Below are 25,976 nucleotides of genomic sequence, written 5' to 3'. Positions count from 1 at the left end.
CCCCAAGCTGCAAAGAGCCACTCAACCCCTGTCTGTGCTAAACTAAGCCCAAAGGACACCAGTAGCCAGAGCAAACCAGAGCTGCACAGAGATGTCCCTCCTCCTGCTAGATAGAGAGAATACTGAGATTTACTTGGCTGCACAGGTCCACATATAGCAAACCTCGGAGGTTCTCTCTATCTCCACCTGCTGGTAGAGGGACACAACCCACAAGTCTCTGGATTGATCTGTGGGATGCTATGGAAAGCCTCTTATCCTCTCTCCAGTCTTCCTGGTCATTCACATTATGTCTCAACCTTTCCCCACATCATCCCCTTTTCTTGCCCTTCATCTCATATCCCTATTTTCACATCTTGCTTCCTCCCCTCTCCCACCCCCATCCATCTTCTGCTCCTTAACCTCTGCCCCAACCTCTCCCAGTCCCATCCATCTTCTGCTCCTTCCCTCTACCCAGATCCGGCATCTCCTCATTCCTCCCCTTGTCCCCCCCCTCCAAGGTCTGGTATCCAGGGCCCTGGGGCCCCGCCCCTGCCACCCTCACTGCCTCGCCCCCCGAGGTCGCTGCTGCCGCTCCCCCTCTACCCCCCGAGATCGCCGCTGCCGCTCCCCCTCTACCCCCCCCGAGATCGCCGCTGCCGCTCCCCCTCTACCCCCCCCAAGGTCGCCGCCGCCGCTCCCCCCCTCTCCATCCGCCACCCGGGCCGGCCCCCTGTATTGAAATCGCAGTCTTACCTCCATGAAAGCAGCGCTGCAGGCAGCAGAAATGCCTCCTTTGGCCCTCCTTCCCTCCTTGTGTCCTGCCCTCCGCGGAAGTTACGTCAGACGAGGGAGGGACACAGGGAGGGAAGGAGGCCCGAACGTCGCCAAGAGAGCTCACCTCAGCTGCAGCAGCATTATACTAAGTAACACTGATTAAGTTACTACCACAATGGCTGCTGCGGGTCCAGCTGAGCAGCTCTCTGGATGACGTTCTCCTTCTCCTGGCTTCAAGCACTTCTGCAGGCAGCACAGTGTGGGGGGAGGGAGACAGGGGGGGGGTGTGCAGACTCTGGGCAGCTCACAGCAGCAGTCAGTTTTTCTTCACTTTTGGTACACTGACAGGAAGGCAACAACGACCATCTGCATCATTCCTGTTCTGGCACTGGCACTGCGTGCATGCTGGAAGGTGAACTAGTTCTCATATGCAGATTATATGCAGATTAGTGTGCCACCCCTTCTCGCTCAGGGTGACCTGGTTCCCACTAAGCAAATTAAACAGGTCTCACCAACTGCATATTTCTCAGGCAAACTCTTTATTCCAGCCCTTGGGCACACTTCTTCTAGCTTAATGCTTTCAAAGATCTTCACACTGAGGCTCCCCACACAGATACATGGGCTCAGTACTACCTTCAATACTTTGGGGACTTTTAAACCCAGGCTTTGCAGCCTGCTTCTCTCAGTACTTTGGACACACAGTTCTGGACACACAGTCCCCTCTTTGAACACACAGTTCTGGACACACAGTCCTTTCACTGAACACACAGTTCCTATAAGTACTGAGGACACACAGTCAAACACTAATACTTTAGGGACTTCTTACCCCAGGATTTTCAGCCTGCTGATCTCCTTTGGACACACAGTCCTCCACAAGTCCATAGGGTTATCCAGTATCTTTCAGGGGGATCTCTCCTCTTCTGCTGCCAGCTCACTTCTCTTCCTTTCACACTCAGGTGGGGTATAAAGTGGTTAATAGCTCAACAGGACCCAGCCCATAACCTCCTACACCTGGGGACCTCCCAGAGCTCTCCCCGGTCCTAGCGACCTCCACCTATTCTCCTACTAGCACCCTCTAGTGGCCTACCCCATATAGGACACCCTCTTACTTATCACACAGCGCATGCACATAGGCTGCACCGCCATGGCGCCAACAAGTGCAAGCGGGAAGGTGGGGCTACGTCACTGGGTCACAACTCACAAAGTCTCTGGATTCATTTGCTGCTGACACTAAGAAATATCCATTTTCATTTTCTAGCGTGGCAACTTAACCAGTTAAGCCAATATTCAGCACTAACTGGCTAAGTGCTTAGCAGTTAAAGGTAGACCTGCTATTTATACATCTTATTTTAACCACTAAACATAGCTGGTTTGGTTTTGAATATCCGCACCTAATTGGCTATGTCATGTAATATAGCCAGTTAGCAGCTAGCCACTAACCGTGGATATTCAGCAAGAGATAACCAGTTATCTCCCGCTAAATATCTGCAGTTAGGTGCTAAAACTCTATTTAAACGGCCAGGAACTGTCTCTGGCTGGTTAAATACTTTGAATATGAGGCCTTCTGTGTTCCTTCACCTCAATGGCTAAATTTGTCACTACAAGAGACTGTGCCCTTTTTTGCTTTTCCCAAATTTAAATCAGTTCTATAGACATTCTATTCCAAGAAGCTTATGGACTGGTGATGGGTTGAGGAGGTTTCTGCAAGGACGATGACCCCAATTACTTTCCTTTGTTTCATGTTCTTCTTTTAGCCTCTTGACCTACCTTTGTCTAGTAGTCCCCATTTTTCTCTATCTTATCCATTTATTGGCGTTCCTTTCCTTTTCCTTTCTTCCCTATATTTAATTAATTTGTTTATTTATAGCATTTATATCCCACAATATTCCCACCCATGGCAGGCTCAATGTGGCGTACAACAGTTTATAAAAACATACAACAATTCAGCACACAAACAATGTCGTAAGAGAGAAAGGGAAATAGCTAAGGAGGGAAAAGGGAAAGAGTAGGGGTGAACAATGTGTTGCTACGTCAGTTGGAATTCAGAAGGAAGAGATGCCAGGCGGGTTTGAAGCGTATGCTCTACCAAAAAGGAAGGTCTTGAGGGCGCTTCTTGAAGGTCGGGTGATCAGGAGTAAGTTTGACCAATTGGGGTAGCCTATTCCACAATTGAGTGCTTGAGATAGGAGAAGGAGGCTGCATAAGTGGTCTTATACTTGAGGCCAGAAAAACTGGGTAATGGAGGTTTAGGTACGAGCGAGCTGATTTGTGAGAGTTCCTAGGCGGCAGGTTAATTAGGGTGTCCATATAAGCAGGGGCTTCACCATAGATGATTTTGTGCACCAAAGTGCAAATTTTAAAAGTGATTCGGTCCTTCACAGGAAGACAGTGCAGCTTCTCACAGCAGCGGTCTCGAACTATCAAATCTCGATTTACCAAAGAACAGCCTAGCTGCTGTGTTCTGGGCAGTTTGTAGTTTTTTTAGGAGTGTATATGTGCATCTCCCATAAATTCCACTGCAGTAATCAAGGCGGCAATAACTAGGGATTGAACTAAGCTGCGGAATACTTCTCTAGGGAAATAAGGTTGTATACGCTTAAGCTTCCAAAGAGAGAAGAACATTTGCTGGTGTAGAGTTCGCTTGCTGCTCCAGGGTTAAGGTTCTATCAACAAGGACACCTAATATTTTTAGGGACTCCGAGATTGGCAAGACAAGCTCAGGATGTGATTAACGTTGGGGGTGTGAATTTGTTATAGGGAGAGGAGAGAATTAGACAATGAGTTTTCTCAGCGTTGAGTTTTGAATTTAAATGAGTTGGCCCAGTCAAGCATGGTGTGTAATCCTAGTCGTATCTCATTGGTAATTTTGCTTAGGTCTTTTTTGAAAGGGATAAAGATAGTGATGTCATCTGCATAAATAAATGGGTTGAGCCCGAGTTTGGAAAGGGCCGTGGCCAAGGAATCAACATTATGTGTGCAAACTGCTTTTTGTGCTTTCATAAAGAATAGTATATAACATTTTAATAAACCATAAAGTAAAATATTCCTGTGCTTCAAAGCACTTGTAACTTTTGCGCAGGTCAGTGGTTCCCCAAACCTGATCCTGGAGGAACCCCAGCCAGTCATGGTTTTTGGATATCCACAATGAATATTCATGAGAGAGATCTGCAAATATTTCTCATGAATGTTCATTGTGAATATCCCAAAACCTGACTGGCTGTAGTGCCTCCAGGACCAGATTTGGGAACCACTGGTGCAGGTGTTTTTCCAGTGGTGTGTGTGTGTGTGGGGGGGGGGGGGGGGGGGGGGCGGCTTTAGAACATTAGAATAGCACTTCATGTGCAAAATTCCCCACATAAAAGTAGGCATAGCTTTTGTGCACAACTGCACAAGTTAGATTGCCTGTTGTAAAATTACCAATGATACAAAGATATCGCCCTAACCTCCTGTTTGGCAGCAATACACTGATGACATCTGCAAAAAATCATTTTGAATCTAATCCTACTATACTCTCAACACTAACCCATCTATATTCTGTTCAGTTGCAGCAGTAACTCCAAGACTTATTAAAAAATTTAAAGGCAAATCCTTGGGCTTTATGTAAAATACTGAAGACAAGATGCCCTTAAGATCCCCGTTAACAATCCATTCGTATTTTCAAATCGGTAAAAAATACCAATTTGGAAATACAGATGGATTCCCAAAGAGAATCGCATGCAAATGAGCTGCTTGTTGCTTTTGCGGCCCAGCTCATTTGCAAGCGATATGGGAGAAGCCAGTCGGCCAGTTGAGCATGCACAGAGCAGCCCATCACTAAGCATGGCTGCTTTGCGCATGCTACAGACGGCTCTCATACACGCAGACAGCTGCATGTATGAGAGCCTGCGTAGCTCCCCCCCCCCCCCCCCGAGCCTGCGCTCTCCTTCCAGGCTGGGGGTGGGGGGCAGTTCCGGTCTGCTGATGCCAGGAGCCTGGAGTTAGCAATCTGCCACTCCAGCATAAAAGGTGGGAGGAGGGAGACTAGCTAAGACACTAGCAGCCCTGAGGAAGAGTAGTCCCCCCCAACCCCAGGTTCTCGTTCGTGAGCACTGGGGTTCTCTTCTCTCCTCTGGCGCCCCCACTTGCTTGCCAGGAGGCACGACAGGGCAGGTGTAGCACAAGAACTCCTGCAGCTCTTCCTCATCTCTGCCTGGCCCCAGACAGCTGAAGCACGATCCTTTCCTCCCATCGCAGGGATCCACCAGCTCCCTACAGCCTTTCAAGATTGGATTTTTGTCACACTTTTTGTGTTCTGGTTAAAAGCAGTCCCTCTGCCCTGATATTTTGTTGTGTGAAGCTCACTCAAATTTAACAGGGGGTCTGGAGCTGTCAGGACTGACAGCTCCAGACCTCCCGTTAACTTTTCCATGGTAAAGCAAGGGACTGCTTCTGTGCATCAGGAAAACTGGAAAATGGCCATGCACTATAATTAGCAAATTATAATAACTTTGCATTCCATTTTTGTTAGCTGCTATAGTGATAGGAAGATGAGCTCAGCGAACCCTCTTGTGAATGTCTCGTTTACTCCTTGCTGCTAATATAGCCATTAACAAAAATTAGTGCATGAGCACTTACTGCCACCCATTCTGTAGGTGGTAAGGCTCACAAGCGATCCTGTGCTAATCAGTTAGCGCATGGTAATGTAGATGAGCTAACTGATTAGCACAGAAATGCCCACTCTTTGCCCCAAGACTCATACCCCTCAGGTTTAAAAAAAAATAAAAATATTTTTAGGAGCTAATGATCAAAACTCCTGTGCTATTCTGAATAGCACAGAACAACGCCCTAATGCTCAAAGCTAATGAGATACAAATATAGATGCGCTCATAGGTTTGAGCATTAGGGAGTTCAGCGCTTTAGCATGGGAGGATTGTGAAGCACACATGTGCGTCTGTTTTCTGCAGCCCAAATATAAACGTTTTAATTTTTTTATGCATGCCTATATTTAGATTCAAATAACAGATGCCAATGTGTGACTTGGGCTCCTTTTTAAGCATGGCTGCTTTGAACGCCAATGTGTGCTTCATGTTCAGGTTTGTTGTGTCTCACAACCAGTGCTCAAGGGCTTGAACGAGTTTCCTTCTGCTTCTAAAAGCAATCAAACCAAGTAGATTTTGCAGAAGGAATCATGAGAGAAGCAAGACAATCAAGGGAAATCCTCTCTTCCAACACCTAAATGCCTGCTCAGACCTGGAGTTATTTTTTATAGTGGTAAGGCACCTTTGTTTCGGGCGCTCTTTTCTGATTATTGGGAAAGGAATACATTTGCATGCTATGTATGTTAAGGCCTGGCGCGCTCGTTGATTGCCGCGCTAGACCCCTCTGATCACTCTGCACTGATAAATGCAGGTGCTAGCATGGCATTAACGGCCTCTAGTGCCTACGTTTACTTTTGGTCATCGGCATCTTAATGCATGGTTTGTGTGTGCCTGAACACATCCCGCAGAAAGCCCTTTTAAGCTGTGGTAAGCGCTCACTAGTGCATAGTGCAACTTAATAAAAGGACCCCTAAGTAAGCAGCCTTTATTAGAAGCTGCACCTGTGTGTGAGCAGTTCAAACAAATGAACAAGATCCTACATGATTGCATTAAGAGAAAGTCTGGCTTTGACCATTACAGAAGGAGATTGGAAATTGTGGTATATGATTTAAAGTACAGCTATGATATAACAGCCTGGTCTAGACAGACCTGGTAGCATAAAAATAATCAACTGTTCACACAAAGGGGCATCTTTTACTAAAGTGCGGTGAAATCTGGGCTAAGCCTAGATTTAACTAGGTCTTGAGCTAATGTTGTCATTAGTGTGTAGCACCTGCATACAGTTAACACAGGAGCATTTATTGCTTCCTACTTAGGAGGTGCTAGATGCTCCTACATTAAATCTGCGTTATCCAGTTAGAAAGTGCTAATCAGAATGCACTAGTTGGATAACATGGGAACACCCAATCTCCACCCATGCACACTCCCTCCAAAATATATATATATTTTTAAAATAGGTAATGTGCAGGTTAGCAAGTGCAAACAAAGCAAAATACAACAAAACGCTTTAACAGTAACGCACGGAAACTGCACATTAAGGGCTAAATGCCTTTTTGTAAAACAGCCCCAAATTATGTTATTAATACTTTACAGGGAACTGGGCAAAGAAAAGCAGAGAAGAAGAATATTTGTTGGAAACATCTGTACCTGTGTAATATGCTTGCGCTATCTCTCTTATTTGCTTGCTGCTTCTTGAAGCGAGGATTTCTATCAGATCACATTCCTTTGTCCCAGGTCCCTGTAGATAAACAAATGGCTTGAATCTTCTACCTTGCAATCACTCTGTTTTACATTTTTAGAACACATTTAAAAGTAAATCCTTAAAAATGCAATTGTTATAAAGAAAAATCAAACATTTGAAGCCCAGGTTTGCATAGGTTATCTAGGTAGGAAAAAGTATGTCCAAGCACGGATATTCATAATCTGCAGAGTTCACTACACGTGGAGCCATCTGTAAATTACCTATAAGGCTGCAGGAAATATATGTGTATGTGGCAGCATGCACAAGGCAGGAGTAACCCATTTTACAAAGAAACACATTCCCAAAAAAATAGCCTCACTCAGGGCTCTGTATGTGTAAATGCCAGCACACACAAGGGGATCCAAAACACAACAAACACAAGAGAAAAGTCTAAGAAGATTTTGTGGACTAAGTCTAACATCAACCCAACATGCCATGTTTTGAAAGTCTTCATTAGGGGGGTGACTAGAATAAAACAAACAAAAACCCAACTAAAATCAAATTATATTGACAGTGAACCACACAAACAAACCATATTAAAACAATTAGTATCACATTGTGATGCTAATTGATTGAATCAAACGAGTAGCCTTTGATATACGTGGAGGGGCATTTTCGATATGACGTCTTACGTCTAAATCCGATTTTGGACATTTGCTGCTTGTGATACTAATAGGACTGGCCATATGTTAATGTCGCAATTCAAGGGGCTAACGATTCTCTTTTATCATCAATTCAGTCAATTCTAAAAGAAATTCAGTTGAAATCTGCTGAGGCTTGAATCGCATTTCTAAAACTGCATGAATGATATTTAATGTTTTCTCTGAGGAATTACAGTAGCAAAAGAAAGACACATCCAATGTCACAAAAATCACCAATTCAGGTAGTATAAAAGAATCCAATTGTCCTAATCAGTTGAGTCTTGCAAAAGAGATTTAACTTGTCTGGCTCCAAGCTTTAAAAAATAAATCGATAAACTGAGATAGAGGTTCCAAAATGGCCTTCTCAAAGCCACTATAGGATGTCCTGGAGGATTATGTAAGTTCTTATGCAATTTAGTTAAAAAAATAAATTTGGGTAGTATAGGGAGTTTCAATCATAAGAAAACTAGCTTCCTTCGATGTAATCAGACTTCTTCAAAGCAACTGAGGCATGAGCTTTAATTAAAGATGTAAATCCTTAACAGGATTGTATCCATAAGCTGATGAATACCTTCATTACAATAATTCTCTTTAGACCACAATGTAATTTCTCCACTTTTATGAACAAATATGAGGGTTAGCCATGGAGGATCATTAGCCTCTTCAGTTGTGATATATGGCTAAATTTGAAGAACAGTTTATATACACATTTCAGTGGTGGCCAAATATAGTATTTTGGAAGTGATTTTTGGATGATATTTTGGTGTTTTTGGACTGGTGATGTGCAAGCATTGCATCAGTTTTTTCCACTGGATAAATTTGGTGCAGGCTAATTTAAAAGTTTACATTGTGTTTTCATTCATTGTCTATTGAATTTGTGGATGTACTGCTGATTCAAGAAGAGAAAAAGATTTATACTTCTTTGTTTTGCAATGCAGTAGTTCAGAAATATGTATTTATGTTTTGGTAGTTTCCATCCAGTACCACCCAAAGGTAAGTTTGCCAGACAGTCCGTTTTTGCGATTGCAAAGGTTTGTTTCTTCTGTGGAAGATTTTAGATCAACAAGCTCAAGAGCTGTTTGAACAATATGGACTTCATGTGTATCCTGCTAAAATAATTAACACGACTTATTTGCGTGCTATTAGCTAGTGTCCATAGCCTTTTCCCATAGTTTAAAGCTTGACGTTTCTGCCGCAGCTTAAAGATAAGGGTTTAAAAGAGGAATTATGAGATATTGATAAACACAGTTAGAATTTTAAAATAAAATAAAATAAAAAAAAAAAAATAAGCAAACTTTATTAGCTAGTCTCCATAGGTTTAAAACTTGAAGTTTCTGCCACAGGCATTAACAGATAGTCTCTAGAAGGCAAAGAAGGGCCCAGTTCAGTCCTCATTCCCGCCCACCCTCCCCAAATCCCATCAACCCCTAGCTCAACTCTTCATTTATAGTCAATTATTCTAATTAAGACAAGAGGAGAATTTTCAATTTCATTAGTATGAATTACATTTAGTTTCTAAGAACAAACCGTAAATTGCAAAATTACAACAGTCAAAAGATCATTATATTCATCTGATACCCTAGTGCCTATAGAAGTTTTAATTAAATAACTCTATAATATTAAGATGCAGAAAGTAGTCTAGCAGCAAGGAGGGTGCTATCCAGTCTTTTGCATTAAGTGTCACATGTATGATTATCTCCCATTTGGTGAGAAGTCATGTGTGGGCTCGATGAAGAGAGCTCCTAGCTCTCAGAGAACGAGTCCGTTCTCTTGAGACTAGAGAGCGGACTTGGAGAGCTGGAGGGCGACAGAGAGGTACATGAGAGGGTCTCCTGTGCTGCCTTGGTGGAGGGAGGGCCTCCTAAAAAGACAGCATTACCTGGTGAGGCTGGAAGTAATCCTGTAGACATGACCAGCACACCAGGGAATGCAATATCCTCTTGCACCGTAGCATGCGTCTCCAGGAGCTACTGCCCAGGTGGGAAGGTTAGGACAGCTGTTGTAGTGGGTGATTTCAATTATAGGCATGTAGATAGCTGGGTGGCTGTGGACGTGAGGATCACCTGATGACTTTCCTGCCTGGTGCAAAGGGTGGCAGATCTCATGCGTCACCTAGATAGGATTTTAGAAAGTGCTGGGGAGGAGCCGCTGTTTTTGGTACATGTGGGTACCAGTGACCTAGGAAAATGTGGGGGGAGAGGTTCTGGAAGCCACATGTAGGCTCTTAGGTAGAAAGCTTAAATCCAGATCCTCTAGGGTAGCATTTTCTCAAGTGCTATCTGTTCCATGCGAAGGGCCCAAGAGACAGGCAGAGCTCCGGAGTCTCAATGCATGGATGAGATGATGGTGCAGGGAGGAGGGTTTTAGATTTGTTAGGAACTGGGCAGCATTCTGAGGAAGGGGGAGCCTATTCCGAAAGGCTGGGTTCCACCTTAACCAGGTTGGACCCAGGCTGCTGGCATTGGCGTTTAAAAAGGAGATAGAGCAGCTTTTAAACTAGAGACTGGGGGAAGGCCGACAGTCGCTCAAAAGCGCATGGTTCAGAATAAGGTATCTTTTAAAGATATCACCAAAACAGGAGAGATAAGGTATCCCGATAGGTTGCAAAAGAGACCGTAGTAGATCAGGTGTCCTTAAATAAAAATAAAAATCAGACAAAAGATTGCAATTTAATACAGTCAAGTACTGAGCATGATGTAATAGGAACAACAAACATAGTTTGAATTGTCAATATGCAAATGCCATAAGCACTAAGAAATAAGATGGGAGAGTTAGAATATATTGCACTAAATGAAAATTAGATATAATAGGAATCTCTGAGACCTGGTGGAAGGAGGATAACCAGTAGGACACTGTCATACTGGGGTACAAATTATTTCTTAGTGATAGAGTGGATCGAATTGGTGGAGGGGTAGCACTGTATGTTAAGGAGGGCCTTGAATCAATAGACTGAAAATTCTACAGGAAAACAAAACACATCTTGGAATCCCTGTGGATTGAAATTCCATGTGGTAAAGGAGAAAAGGATAGTGATAGGAGTGTACTACCATCCACTTGGCCAGGATGAACAGACGATGTAGAAATGTTAAAGGAAATTAGGAAAGCAAACAAACTGGGCAACACAATAATAATGGTGATTTCAATTACCTCCGATGTTGACTGGGTAAATGTAACATCGGGGCATGCTAGGGAGGTAAATTTCTTTGACGAAATCAAAGACTGCTTTATGGAGCAGCTGGTACAGGAGCCAACAAGAGAAGGAAAATTCTAGACCTAGTCCTTAGCGGATTGCATGATCTGGTGCGGGAGGTAAATGGGATGGGACCCGCTTGAAACAGTGATCATAATATGGTCAGATTTGATATTAGTTTTGGAGTAAATATACACAGGATATCCAATACGTTAGTGTTTAACTTTCAAAAAGGAGACTATAAAAAAAATGAGAAGACGGTGAAAAATAAAACAAAACAGAGGAGCGGCTGCAAGGGTCAAAAGGTTACATAAGGCGTGTTTAACATCAACTCTGGCAAGATGTACATTCCAAATTCAACACATTATATTCAGAACATTGAAAACAAAATAATTTTTTGTACCTTTTTGTTTGGTCATTTTATTTTTCAAATCATATTGGACCCAGTCTCTGGTTTCTGCTTCCCCCGGTCTTCTCTTATCTCACTTGGCAGGGTCCTGCTATCTATTTGACATTTCTTCTTTCTCCATGTCCATCATCCATCTCCCATCTCTGTTTCCTGTATTTCCTTGTCCACTACCTTCCCCTGTATTCATATCCCCTCATCTATCATTATTCCTCTGTGCACCTAAGCCCAGCATATCCCTTCTGTGTTCCTATTCTCCTCCTATATCTCCCCCCCTCCCTCTGTATCCCTATACCCCCTTTCCAGTGTCCAGCATTGTATCACTATTCCATATCCCCTTTCCCCCCTTGTGAGGCATTGCCCCTCTGTGCCCATATGCCATCCCTATTCAGCATCTCGCATGTGTGTCCTTGTCCCCATGCTCCCACATAATGCCCATTATCTCCCTTCTATATCTGAACACCTCCTTATGTCCCCTTTCTCCCTCCTTCACACCAATGTGTCCCTCTCCTCTCTCTCTTTTTCCTTCCCCTTAATGCATCTGGCTCGTTCGCCCACTATGGGTGCAGCATTTGACACCCCTCTTCCTTTATTCCCTTTGTCTAGCATCTCTCTCCCTTCCCTCTAACCCCTCCCATCGCCCCCAACACCTTTCGCCCTTTGCTCCAGCCCTCCTTGCAGGTCCACACCTCTCTCCTTTCCTTTCAGCCCATCCCCTACATATCCAGCACCTCTCTTCCAGCCCCCGTCTTACATTTCCAGCACCTCTTTCCCTTCATTCAGCCCCCCACTACATGTTCAGACACCTCTCTCCCTTTCATCCAGCCCTCCCCGTCATGTTCCAGCACCTCTCTCCCTTTCATCCAGCCCCCCTACATGTCCAGCACCTCTCCCCTTCACTTCAAACCCTCTGCATATCTAGCACATCTCCTCTTTCCCTCCAACCCCCCTGCATATCCAGTACCTCTCCCCTTCCCTCCACCCCCCCTGCAAGTCCTGTACCTCTCTCCCTTCAACCCTCTGCCCCTCGCAAGTCCAGCACCTCTCTCTTCCCTTAAGGCCCCTCCGATCCCCTCCCAGGGCCAGCACCTCCGCATCTTCCTTACCACCCTCTCCCAACAAGTCCAGCACCTCTCCATTCCCTACAGCCCACTCCCCTTTAAAGGCCAGCACCCCACTGTCTTCCTCACCTTCTCCCACCCCCGCCACAGTGCTTGCATTTAACTCTATCGGCACTGCCACTCACAGATGTGGCATCCTGCTCCTGCACCACAGTCTCCCATGTGTAAACAGGAAGTTGCATCAGCGTGGCAGAGGGAAGGCCCCGTAGCAGGATGGTGCCGCCTCTGCGAGTTGCTGTCAGGCAGCGCCGATAGCAAATTGCAAATGCTGCCACAGGGGAGGGGGGAAGACTGTGAGCTGCAAGAAGCAGGACGCTACATCTGTGAGGTGATGCCATTGGTAGCGCCGACAGCATTAAATGTAAGTGCTGCGGCGGGAGGGAGAGAGAGTGAGGATTGGAAGACATGGAGGTGTTGGGACTCTGCTTCTGGGTGGGCCTGAGGCAAAACTGGGTGGGCCTGGGCCCACCCGTAGCTATGCCCCTGGAGTGAGCTGGTGCCCAGAACCTTGAGGTGAGACCAAGGTAACAACTGCATACATGATCTGTAAGAGACTGTGAGAGGCTGCATATACAATTTGAGTTCGGCTGCATTCAGAATGAATTAAGATGTGAAACTTCACTGTATATAGTTGTAGAAGCTGTGTGTCCCTGATAGAATTATGAAATTATGTATTATGGAAAATTAGGGAGGATTTATGCAAATCATTGAGAAGTGGGGAGCAAACAGTTTTGGAACAAAGCCACCCTGTTTTCTGAGGCTTTTCCTACCCCTTGTAAAATAATAGCTGATTAAAAATTATTGGAAATTAAGAATTGGTTTGGGGGACTCTGTGAGAATATTGTCTGAATATTAAAGTGGGTATGGTATTATTATCGTTTTTTAAATAGGCACCCAAAACCAGTCCAAATTGCAGAAATGCTCATGCACAAATTTACACCTCCTCATGGGTGGATTGTGGCCATAGGTTGGCCTGGGCTTGAAGATCCTGTCTCCTTTTTATATCCATTTGGCAATTTGATGTGTATTAAGGGTCTAAGGGTGGTACTTGTTTATGGAGTGGAGGCGTAGACTAATGGTAAGTGCTGCAGGCCTTGATCCTGGTAACCTGGATTCAATTCCCACAGTACTACTACTACTACTACTACTTAGCATTTCTATAGCGCTGCTAGGGTTACGCAGCGCTGTACAAGTTAAACATGGGAAGGACAGTCCCTGCTTGAGAGAGCTTACAATCTAAAGGTTACAAACTATGTAGTCAGTGTAGGTATCATGAATGGGGAGGGTGGTTTGGCGCCATAAGCAAGGGAGAAGAGATGGGCTTTGAGTAAGGAAAATGGGCAGGGAGGGCGCATAGCGTATGGGCTCGGGAAGTCGGTTCCAGGCATAAGGTGATGCAAGGCAGAAGGGGCGGAGTCTGGAGTTAGCGGTGGTGGAGAAGGGTACAGATAGGAGTGCTTTGTCCTGAGAGCGGAGGTTACGGGTGGGAACATACGGGGAGAGGAGGGTAGAGAGGTAATGGGGGGCTGCAGATTGAGTGCACTTGAAGGTCAATAGGAGAAGCTTGAACTGTATACGGTAGCGGATCGGGAGCCAGTGAAGCGACTTGAGGAGAGGGGTGATATGAGAGTATCGGTTCATGTGGTAGATCAGACGTGCGGCGGAAATTTTGGACAGATTGAAGGGGGGATAGGTGGCTAAGAGCGGGAGACCAGCAAGGAGAAGGTTGCAATAGTCAAGACGAGAGGTAACGAGTGAGTGGACGAGGGTTCGGGTGGTCTGTTCAGAGAGGAATGGGCGGATTTTGCTAATATTATAGAGGAAGAAGCGACAGGTCTTAGCTGTCTGCTGGATATGGGCAGAGAAGGAGAGGGAGGAGTCGAGAATGACTCCGAGATTGCGGGCTGAAGAGACAGGGAGGATGAGGGCGTTGTCAACAGAGACGGAAAGTGGGGGAAGAGGAGAAGAGGGTTTGGGTGGAAAGACAAGGAGCTCAGTCTTTGCCATGTTCAGTTTCAGATGCCGGTTGGACATCTAGGCAGCGATGTCTGAAAGGCAGGCCGAAACTTGGCCTGGGTTTCGACTGTGATGTCGGGAGTGGAGAGGTAAAGCTGGGTGTCATCAGCATAGAGATGGTACTGGAAACCATGTTGATGAGATCAGCGAGCCCAGGGAAGAGGTGTAGATCGAGAAAAGAAGCAGTCCAAGGGCAGATCCTTGAGGAACCCCAACAGAGAGCGTGACGGGGGTGGAAGAAGAGCCATTAGAAAATACTCTGAAGGTTCGTGTGGGAAAGATACGAAGAGAACCAGGAGAGGACGGAGCCCTGGAACCCGAATGAGGACAGTGTGTCAAGAAGTAAATTATGATTGACGGTGTCAAAGGCGGCAGATAGGTCGAGGAGGATGAGGATGGAGTAGTGCCCTTTGGATTTGGCAAGGAACAGGTCATTGCAGACTTTAGAGAGTGCTGTTTCTGTCGAGTGTAGTGGGCGAAAGCCGGATTGAAGCGGATCGAGGACGGCCTGAGAGGAGAGGAAATCAAGGCAGTGGCGTTTGGAGAGAAAGGGAAGAAGAGAGATGGGCGGTAGTTGGAGGGACAGGTGGGGTCAAGTGATGGTTTGTTGAGAAGTGGTGTGAATACAGCATGCTTGAAGGTGTCAGGGACAGTAGCAGTGGAGAGAGTGAGAGGTTGAGGATGTGACAGATTGAGGGGTTAATTGTAGGAGAGATGTTGTTAAGCAGATTGGTGGGAATGGGATCAGAGGAACAGGTGGTGCACTTAGAGGAAGAAAGAAGGTGAGCAGTTTCCTCTTCGGTGATCTCAGGGAAGGAGGAGGAGGCGGCCAGGTTAGGTTGGTTGAGGGAGTGGGTTAAGAAGTCACAGGGAGGAGAAGGGTTGGAAGTGAATTCAAGGTTTATCTTCTGTACTTTATCGCGGAAGTAGTCAGCTAGTTTTTGAGGAGAGAGTGAGGGGGGGTGGGAGCGGAGGGCACTTTAAGTAGGGAGTTGAGGGTGGCGAAGAGGCGACGAGGATTGGAGCCAAGAGAATTGGTTAATTGAGAATAATATTCCTGCTTGGCCAGGAATAGGGAGGACTGGAAGGAGGATAGCATGAATTTGTAATGGGAGAAATCTGACAGGGTGCGAGATTTCCTCCTTGTGACCTAGGGCAAGTCACTTAACTCTCCATTGTCCCAGGTACAAAAACTTAGATTGTGAGCCCTCTTGGGACAGAAAAAGTACCTGCATAAAACATGTACAGTGCTGTGTACATCTAGTAGCACTATAGAAATGATATGTTTTAGTTGTAAACTGCTTTGACATTTTGGCACAAAAGTTGGCATAATAAGCAAAACTACTACTAAAGAGGAAAAAGAACTCCATTACATTAACAGGTGTGGGGAAGAACAGCAAAGGTATCCCTGTAAGACCCTAAGCTTAGCCTAAAGAACAAGTAAAGAGGGGAGAGTAATCCTCAGCCTAGGGACAGCCATCAGGGGAAAAAGGATCCTGGAAGATGGGACATGCCTCCAAGCCCAATAGAGGGACAGAAGTACAAGGGAGATTGTTGATACAGGAAGGGGAGGATCTTGAGCCCATGGACTGTGAGCAGAAACTTTTTAAACCAGATGAAGCTCAGTAGAGATGGAGGTTGAGGAGACAAACTGTATGGAGACTGAAGGGGCAGTCAATCCAGTGGTGTGCTGGAGCTGGCGAGCCGAGCCATTTGTTATTTTTTAAAGAATTTTGGGAGCAGGTTGTTAAACTTTAACAACCGGCTCCCAAAATTTGGGGCTGGGGTGGCTCAGGTCCCTTTCTGGCAGTGCCAGCTCCAGCTGCCCTGTGGCTGGAAATCTCACTCTGAGTCCGACCCTCGCGGCAAAACAAAAAACAGCATGAAACAGTGCGCGGGGGCCGTAGCCCTGTGTGCACTGCTGCCGGCTCCCTTCCTCCTCCCTCTCCAAAACAGGAAGTTACATACTGAGGGGGGGGGGGGGGTGGAGGAAGGAAGCTGGCAGCAGCGCACGCAGGGCTATAGCCCCGCGCATGGTTTCATGCTGTTTTTTTGTTTTGCCCGCCGCAAGCATGAGGATCGCAGCTCATGGTTCTTGCTTCAGGCCACCGAAGTACCAGCCCGGGAGGAGAAAGGAAGCTGGCAACAGCGCATGCGGGGCTGCAGCTCAAAGAGGTTAGAATCAGAACAGAAGATGCATTAAGACAAGATTCCTCGGAGGTTTGTCTGTTTCCCCTACCCCGGGCAGCCATTATCCCAAACAAAGCAAACAGTCCTTTGAGCTGCTGCATCCATGTTGTTGTTCTTTAATGTTGGTAGCATTTTTATTTAATCTCACTTACATGTTCAAACATGCCAGCTTTTCATAGGTAGAGTAGAAATTTGTTATAAATCGTAATTACTATGTCATTTGGAGGAGGGACTGGTTATAGGGACACTATCAAGTGTTGTATTCATGCAAAGATTTTTTTCTCCTGGTAAAAAGCCACAAAAACAGGCATCATGTTCTGAGAATCGGGTGCTCAACATCCAGAGTTTCTATCTATTGATTTGCTAATGGGAATTATCGGTAACATGCTGAAGATGCTACAAGTAGTTCAGAACACTGTAGCCCGAGTGATTAAGTGAGGTTCTCGTTATTATCATTATTAACATTTGTATAGCGCTACCAGACGCGCACGCGCAGCGCTGAACACCTGACATAGAGAGACAGTCCCTGCTCAATAGAGCTTACAATCTAAAAATAACACAGACAGACAAGACAATTAAGGGCGAGGGAAGTTCTGGGTGAGAAGGAACAAGGGGAGGTAATTGAGTAGTAGCTAGGAGCCAAAAGCAGTGGTGAAAAGGTGGGTTTTTAGCATGGATTTGAAAACAGGTAGAGATGGAGCTAGACGTACAGGCTCAGGAAGTCTATTCCAGGCATAAGGTGCCGTGAGGGAAAGGAACAAAGACTGGAGTTAGCGGTGGAGGAGAAGGGGGACGACAAGAGAGATTTGTTATGATCATGTTACTCCAATTTTGAAATCACTGCATTGGCTCCCTGTAAAATTCGCATTGAATTTAAAATTTTATTGCTAGTTTTCAAAATATTGAATGGTCATATTTCACCAACTCTTAGTGCCATTCTAAGATGTTATCAACCTACTCGCTCTCTGAGATCATCTCAGAAACAGCTATTTGATGTGCCTTCATTTTGTCAGGTTTATTTAGAAGAATGCAGATCATCTATTTTCTACATCAAAGGTCCGAAACCATGGAATGCTTTGCCCATTGAACTTCATTCAATACAAAATATGGACTGGTTTAAAAAAGCATTGAAAACTCATTTATTTCTTCAGGCTTTTGGTTCCTCATGTATAAATTATTTTAATACCATGTAAATTTTAATCTGCTGTATGTTTGAATTGTAGAGTTTTTTGTATAGTTTGTTGTGTAAAGAAAAAATTTTTATTGTTTTGTTTTTTAAATATATGATTTGTTCCTCGCTTAGACTTTTAAAGATATAGTGGGTTATAAATAAAGTTTTATTATTATTATTTATATCCCACATTAAACATGAATTAGGTTGAAACCTGGGAGCATTTAAGATCTTTTTTTTCCTGTACCTAGATAAAAAGAGAAAGATAGTTGGATTCCCTGCCAGCAAAGGTATGCCTAACATGCCTGCATGGGGGGGGGGGGGGGGGGCAGAGGGGAGATTGAGGAGTGTGTTGCCCCCCAATCCATCTCCCCCCCCCCCCCCCCACACACACACACACATTGTACAGCTGACTATGCCCGGAGGGAGAACTTGTTAGAAATTTTCCACCACTGCCTAAATCCCACTGAACCTATGGAGTTAAGTTTGTGAATATTATATTGCTATCTTTATTTTTGTAAAGAAAACCTAGCTGGAAGGTTTTAGTTTGAAAGGGTCAACAGCAGCTACCGGTGTTTCCATTCTGATTTCAAACACTGGGAGGGAGGAGGACTGCACAGCCTTTGCAAAAACTTGAAAAGCCAAGGCTGTATTTTTGTTGAACCTGGTGCCTTTAATGTTTGGGGTTTGAACAAAAATGACAAGAGAAAGACATTGTATTTTCTGTTTCTCCATTAAAAGACTCCTAGGGAGCTATAATGGAGAAAGGGAGAAGGGGTGGATGGTGAAAGGGGACACCCTAGTGGTGAAAAAATTGAACAGAGTACTACATGAATAAATAGCTGCTGAAGATAAAGCAGTGTTTTGGGGAATTTTGCTTTTCTTTCTTTCTTTTTTTTTTTTTAAATGAACTGTGTCATTGGGGTAGTTTTGGCGACTTCCTCATAGGAGGGTATGCAACAACTGGAGAAGAGCAACCAGTGTTTTGAACTGGGACTTTTCAAAGCTTATATTGCAGCTATCCCATGACACAGGATAGCAAAAGGAGATTAAATAAAATTATTTTTTTTTCTTTATTTTGGTACATTTGATATACCGCAAAATTGAGCCTGGGTAGGCGACTAAGCAGTTTATGCCATAACTAAAAGATATATCAATGTAGTGCTGATGAGTTACGGTAGAAGGTCAGAATGGGAAATGGAGAAGGTTGGGGGGGGGGGGGGGAGGAAGATGGTAGGAAGAAGCATGAAAAAGGGGCTAATTGAGAGACAATAAAATATATTTGTCATAAAAGTATACCTGGTATTGCTCCTTAAGTATACTTTTATATATGCATATGGCAAAAAAATTTGCACAATAGTGGCAAATCTGTAGACAGGCGCCTTCTTTTAGGTGCTTTGATGGCATGCAGTGAAAGCCTATTGTATAACGGCATCTGGGTGCCCAGATACAGTTACAGAATAAAAGCCTAACCTAGAATCAGTATGTGTTACATTTAGGTTTACGCAGTCACACTAACCATACACCTAAATGCAGAAAGGACAAAAATAAAGCTAAATTATTTACCTGTAGCAGGTGTTCTCTAAGGACAGCAGGCATATATTCTCACATATAGGTGATGTCATTCACAGAGCCCGCTACAGACACAGTCAAGTGCACTGTCACTTTAAATCTTTGAGACAGTGCCCCAACCGCACATGCGAGATTGCCTTCCCGCCCAATGCTCGAGCATGGGACCAGCAGTACAGTACTAAAGCTAAGAAGACAATTCCAAGGGTAGACGAGAGGGATGTGAAAATATGTGCCTGTGTTCTTGGAGAGCACCTGCTACAGGTAAGTAACTTAGCCTTCTCCAAGAATAAGCAGGCATAATATTCTCACATATGGGACTCACTAGCTACCAGGCTTACAACATAAAATCAAGAACCTCAAAAAGTTCTGAATGAGGTTCTTCCTCTGTCTTTAATTTGAAAGGTATGGCTTGAGCCATCTCATGGACAAAGCTGGGAAAAGATATACTTTGTGGCAGAGAAGGATCAGATGGAATGCCATAGGACTCTTCAGCTGGGAAGTCCTGTAAGCCAAAAGAACATCTTTCCAAAAATGGAAAAAGGATCCAAGAAGCAACATAAGCACTGTCAAGCCAGAATGCTATAAGAGAATTTGAAGAAAAACTTGCCGCAGAGACAAAAACTCGTAAAGGGGCATAATCGAACGGAAACGTCTATCTCCATGGCGTTTATCTCCGAGAACGGGTCCGTGAAGGGTGGACCGAACCGTATTTTAGAAAAACATGGACGTTTATCTTTTTTTGAGCTGGGCGTTTTTGTTTTTCAGCGATAATGGAAAATAAAAACGCCCAGCTCAAAAATGAATAACTCCAAGACATTTATTCGTGGGAGGGGCCAGGATTCGTAGTGCACTGGTCCCCCTCACATGCCAGGACACCAACTGGGCACCCTAGGGGGCACTTTTACAAAAAAAAAAAAGGTAAACAGCTCCCAGGTGCATAGCACCCTTCCCTTGTGTGTTGAGCCCCCCAAATCCCCCTCAAAACCCACTGCCCACAAGTCTACATCATTACTATAGCCCTAAGGGGTGAAGGGGGGCACCTACATGTGGGTACAGTGGGTTTGGGGGGCGGTTTGGAGGGCTCCCATTTACCAGCACAAGTGTAACAGGTGGGGGGGGGGGGGATGGGCCTGGGTTCACCTGCCTGAAGTCCACTGCACCCCCTAATAACTGCTCCAGTAACCTGCATACTGCTGCCAGGGAGGTGGGTATGACATTTGAGGGTGAAAATAAACAGTTGTGAAACGGCATATTTTGTGGTGGGAGGGGGTTTGTGACCACTGGGGGAGTCAGGAGAGGTCATCCCCGATTCCCTCCAGTGGTCATCTGGTCATTTAGGGCACTTTTTGGGGCCTTATTCATGGAAAAACAGGGTCCAGGAAAAGTGCCCTAAATTCTCGCTAAAAACGCATATTTTTTTTCCATTATCGGCGAAAGGCGCCCATCTCTGATCGGCAGATAACCACGCCCCAGTTCCGCCTTCACCACGCCTTCGACATGCCCCTATCAACTTTGTCCACATCCCCTACGGAGTGCAGTTGAAAACGTCCAAATTCGGATTTCGATTATACCGCTTTATTCGTTTTTGTGAGATAAACGTCTATCTCCCAATTTGGGTCACAATATAGGCGTTTTTCTATTTCGATTATAAGCAGGATAGTAACCCTTTTTTCAGGTATATCAGAAGCAGGAAGCCTGAGGTGGAATCTGTGGGACCGTTAGATCAGGAAAGCAAAAGAACTCAGGGAGGACAAGGTCATAGCGGAGAGATTGTATGAGTTCTATCCTTCGGTCTTTATGGAAGAAGATGTAAGAGATCTACTGTCAGCAATCGTTGTCTAGGGTTGGTCCCGGGTCCAGTTCACAGAGGCAGTGGGTTCCCAAAGAATACACACTCCACACGGGTTTGGATATATAAAGTATATTATACTTTGCATATATATATAGGTGCACAGCACTTAGTACAGGTAACTGGTACAGGCTGTCTCTGGGTGTGTGTTTAGAGAGAGATAGAAAGGATAGGGTGTTTGTTCAGAGGAAGAGAGAAGCTTTGGGGTTGTGCTGCAAGAGGTATATATGTGTGCAGGGGGAACGAGAGAGAGAGAGAGAAGTAGTGCATGCAGAGCCCTGTGTGCTCTGCTTGAAGGGAGACAGAGAGAGAGGGGGAGAGGTGCCCCGGACAGAGAGCAGTACCCTGGACAGAGAGAAGTGCCCCGAGCAATGACGAGGAAATGACGTCAGAAAGCGGGACTGCGGAATGAACTCACGAAGGGAGGGAAGGCTAGAGACGGGGCAGGGCTTTCAAATGATGTGGCTGCTGGAACAGAGGTAAATTAAAGATTTAAAGCACCAAGGGCGGCGCGGTAGGGCGGCGCGGTATGGCGGTGCAGCGGCGCCCTTGAAGGCAGGTGCCCCCTGCGGCGCTTACCCCGCTTACCGGGTTTGACCGGTCCTGACCATTGGTCTGACCCAGTATGGCTATTCTTATGTTGATCTGTTTCCCAGATCAGGTCTGAGTCTGACTCTTCAAAGTACTGTTCATGGGAAGTATGTAGAAGAGAGTGTCAACTTTTCTTCGAGGTACATTGAGGCAGATGAATCTCTGAAGTTGGTGAAAGTTCCTTTGCTGATGTCGACGTATACATCAGTCGTATTTTGTGCCGCCCCAGATGGTCAACGCTGAGCCGATATGCGGAACCTCTCCTGTGACTGTCTTTCAGATGTACTGACAGGCTGGGCTGAGGCTGGCGCAAGCACCCTGTAAGCCTGTATAGACTGTGAATGAAGTAGCTCTGAAAACATAGCCCAGATTTCTTCATGTAGAGTAAGTATCGGTACTGGCTGGGAAAGCGGTGTGGATGCAGCCTGAGTAATAGCCTGTGCAGGTTTAGGAGATCTCAAAGATCTCGAAGGCTGTCTATGAGAAATAAGTTGGAGAGAAGGATAATGGTCACTACAGCATGGATGCTTCCCGTGCATCGAAGACATCGATGCAGGGGAGGTGTTAGCAGAGTGTCTGGAAGGAGAACAATGGTGATGCTTCTTAGGTTTTTTACATTGCAGGTCCCTTGATACACCGATAAAGAGGATGTAGAGTCTCTAAGCTGTCCCCTGCTGTCACGGTACCAAGTCCGACATTGGACCTTCTCGATGTTGTATCAGTGCACCCGATGTTGATGCCAATGCAGGTTCTGTGTTGAATGTCGAATCCCCTGCCATGCTCGATGCAGATGCCAATGTCAATGCAGAACCAAAAAGTTCTTCACGCAGGGCTTTAAAGGTCCTCGCTTGCATGCGCAGGTAGAGGCTACACTCTATGTCCTGGTACTCTGAACCTAAGCACTGAGCTCACCAGTTATGGGGGTCTGATGCAAGGTCAAAAAGCTCTATGGCCCAGGGAGCTTGAGTAGTTGCATACTTGAGAACGGTTGATGCTTTCGAGGCAAAAAAAAAAAAAAAGGCTCAGAGGCCCCAAAGGCCGAAAATTGAAAAAATGATAAATTGAAAAGAAACGAGTAAACTTACAAAATTAGTACTGAAAAACAGAAGAATATGAAGAAAAATATATCACGAAAAAGGGAAGGCAAAAGTTTGACGTGTTGAGAGATTAAAAAAACAAACAAACAAACCCCCCCCCCCAAAAAAAAAAAAGACATCTCTGCTCCATGGCTAATGATAGACTGCTGGTCTTAAACGTTGGGTGGGAAGGCACATGCACGGTGGGGGCACTGCCTCAAAAAATTTAAATTGACAGTGCTCTTGACAGTGTCTGCACCGGGCTCTGTGGATGATGTCACCCATATGTGATATTATGCCTGCTTGTCCTCAGAGAAGTATTCTGTAAGTTACGCACGTATCTGGGAGCTCCGCCTATGCTCCACCATGTGTACACCCCTTGCAGTTGTGTGCTATAACAATTAAAACGTCCTTATAGATTAGCACTTTGGTCACTTATTAATGCAAAGGGGATGTATCTGTGAGTGCCTAGTTATAGAATTGTCTGAATATGCTCACTACACAGAAATTGTTTCTAAAATCATCCTGTTTTATTATAGTTTTAACTTATAACTTGGTCACTTTTTTTTTCTTTTTGGTAATTATCAGTCTGATGACAATGGCTGGTTTTCATTTACCAAATAAATCTTATTTGTGTGCAATACTGGTGTCACACTGTGCTCTTTAAATCATCAATTGTTCAACCTGGACTCCTAGGGTTGGGTCATCCTGTTGACCACTGCTCCTTGTTTACCTCTCTGTTGGATTAGTTTTTATTTAGTACAGGATGTTAAAAATGAGTACCATGCAAACTCTTTGAAACTATTTCTTGTTAAATGACAACAAACAGAGGAAAAGACAGTGTGCTTCAGATTATATCTTTCCTTGCAAGTAGAATGTAAATAATAGTTTCTACTTACTTTCATAGATTTCTTTAGCTGTTTAGCATCAAAAAGTGCTGGAGGCAGCAGCAGAGAAACCATAACTCGTTCAAAGTCTCCTGAGAGGTCACTCTTCAAGTCACCCTTAAGTTCCTGAAGAACAGAGGAAACAAGCAGTATCAGAGTTTGTCCAGCCCTGCCTCAGGACCCCTTCCCCTCCTCAACACAGCTTCCTCCTACAACACTGAGCCTCAAAAGCTGCCAAGATTTCAACATGGTAATACTAACAAAACTTTATTGAAGAATATGTATGAGAAAATTCTCTTTCATTCTTATTTTTAGTTTATGCCTGAGAAGATATTAGTGTATAAACACAAGAAAATTCCTCCTGCAGAACGGCTACCACCATTTGATTCCAGACAAACTGGGGTAATGGCCCCCAGAGTCCTATCCAAGCATAACATTGATACATATAATTTTAAAAATACATTTTACATTTCTAAACTGCCTTTCCAAAAATTTTTTTTTTTAATCTCAAAGTGGTTTCCAACATTTTTCAAGTATGGCAAGTCCTGTCCCCAAAATGCTTGGAGGTAAGAAATATCAGCACTAACTGTTAAAGCCATAGCTGATGCGGCCCAGGGGTGGAGCTGGCACTTATGCAGTTAAGGGAAGATATTCAGCACTTAACTGCTAAAGTTAACTGGACAAACTGGAGTGCATACAACTCAGTCCTATATTTGTCCGGTTTCACTTAGACAGTTACATGACCTGGCACTGACTATCCAGCCAAAAAAATGCTGACTGCTAGGGGCTCAATTGTTATCCCTTTGAAAACTGGCTTCCCCAGGACCAAAACATATAAGACTAGATTCTATATATCACACCTCAATTTCCGCGTGGAAATCAAAGCGTATTCTATAAAGAATGCTTTAATTTAGTCATACGTTATAGAATACGCCGAGTGCTGCTCCATGCGACTAAATTTAGTCACGGTCAAATATGACAACTAAAACCTGGTGTAAATACCTAAATTAGGTGTGGAGCAGGTGTATTCTATAACAACGTGTGTAGATTTAGAAACACCCATGACCCACGCATTCCACTCCCATAACCACGTCCACTTTTCAACAATGCGACTTAGAGTTTATGTGCACCACGTCACAGAATGCGCTTAGCAAGTAGTGCGCAAAAAATTCTAATGTCAATTACAGCTGACTGATTGTTAACATCCAATTATCAGCACTGACTAGCTTACAAGTCATTAAGTTATGCGCATTGTTATGGACTACGCTTCGATTTCCACGATATATAGAATCCTGGGGTTAGGGGCCAACATTCAGACTGTGGGAGGTAGTGCTGAGCCCAGATATTAATGCCAGGCCATTTTCGATGACTGGCATTGAATATCCAGTTTGTTTTTTGTCGGTTCCAACTTAACCAGCCAAGTCGATACTCAGCACTGGCCGGTTAAGTTCGAACCGGCCAAAGATAGGCCTGCTATTGATGCGGCCAAATTTGGCCGCCACATGTAGCCAGTGATGCACCGAAAATCAGCGGATAGCCGGTTATATTGCACAATATAACTGGCTTTCTGCTAAGCATTAACCGCCAGCAATATTCAGTAAGAGACAGCCAGCAATCCCCCGCTGAATATCGCTGGATAGCCGGCTAAGTACCATTTAACTGGCTAGAGTGCTGTTCTTGGCTGGTTAAATGGTTCTAAATATCGGGGGATAAAGTACAAAAAAGGAGTCATGGAAACATAACCAAAAGGAGAAGCAAGAGAGCAAAAAGGCAAGTTCAAATTTCGAGACTCTTATCAAGTACTATTGCTTTAAGATTCCAATGATGTTGTTTCACCTTTTACTTGACCTTAATTAGCTATATTTGTTCACCAAATTTTAAGACATTTCATTTTCATTGGAAATGTATCTGACAAAGAGAATACTGGAAATACAATGGTTCTAATTAACTCTTAACCTTGTTCCTTAAAAGAAAACCAAGATACCAATGTACTAAGGCTAGGTGTTATCACGCTGCTGCACATGTAACACGCATCAACATGTTTTATTTAGTGCAAGTTTCATTTTATGCTATGGGGCCTATCTACTAATAACACACCTTAATAAATCTAGCTCTGAATGTTTCAGAAAACCATTGGGCTGATATTCAAATTCAAAGCCAGTGTCTTACATCCTATTGATAAAGAGTATACACAC

At 44.6% G+C, this 25,976-nt stretch overlaps 1 protein-coding gene across 1 annotated transcript in view; it reads right to left on the bottom strand.

Annotated features, from left to right (window-relative positions):
- Nucleotides 1-25,976, bottom strand: part of ANXA3 (annexin A3) — a 114,720-nt gene that overhangs the window by 31,715 nt on the left and 57,029 nt on the right. The window contains 2 exon segments of the mRNA XM_030190550.1: nucleotides 6,978-7,068; nucleotides 23,794-23,907. Of these exon segments, the coding sequence (XP_030046410.1) occupies nucleotides 6,978-7,068; nucleotides 23,794-23,907 (205 nt within the window).

Source organism: Microcaecilia unicolor, chromosome 2 (genome assembly GCF_901765095.1).
Source record: "Microcaecilia unicolor chromosome 2, aMicUni1.1, whole genome shotgun sequence".
Classification (NCBI taxonomy): Eukaryota; Metazoa; Chordata; class Amphibia; order Gymnophiona; family Siphonopidae; genus Microcaecilia; species Microcaecilia unicolor.
Note: the sequence above shows the minus strand (reverse complement) of the source record. Positions and strands in the feature narration are given on the sequence as shown.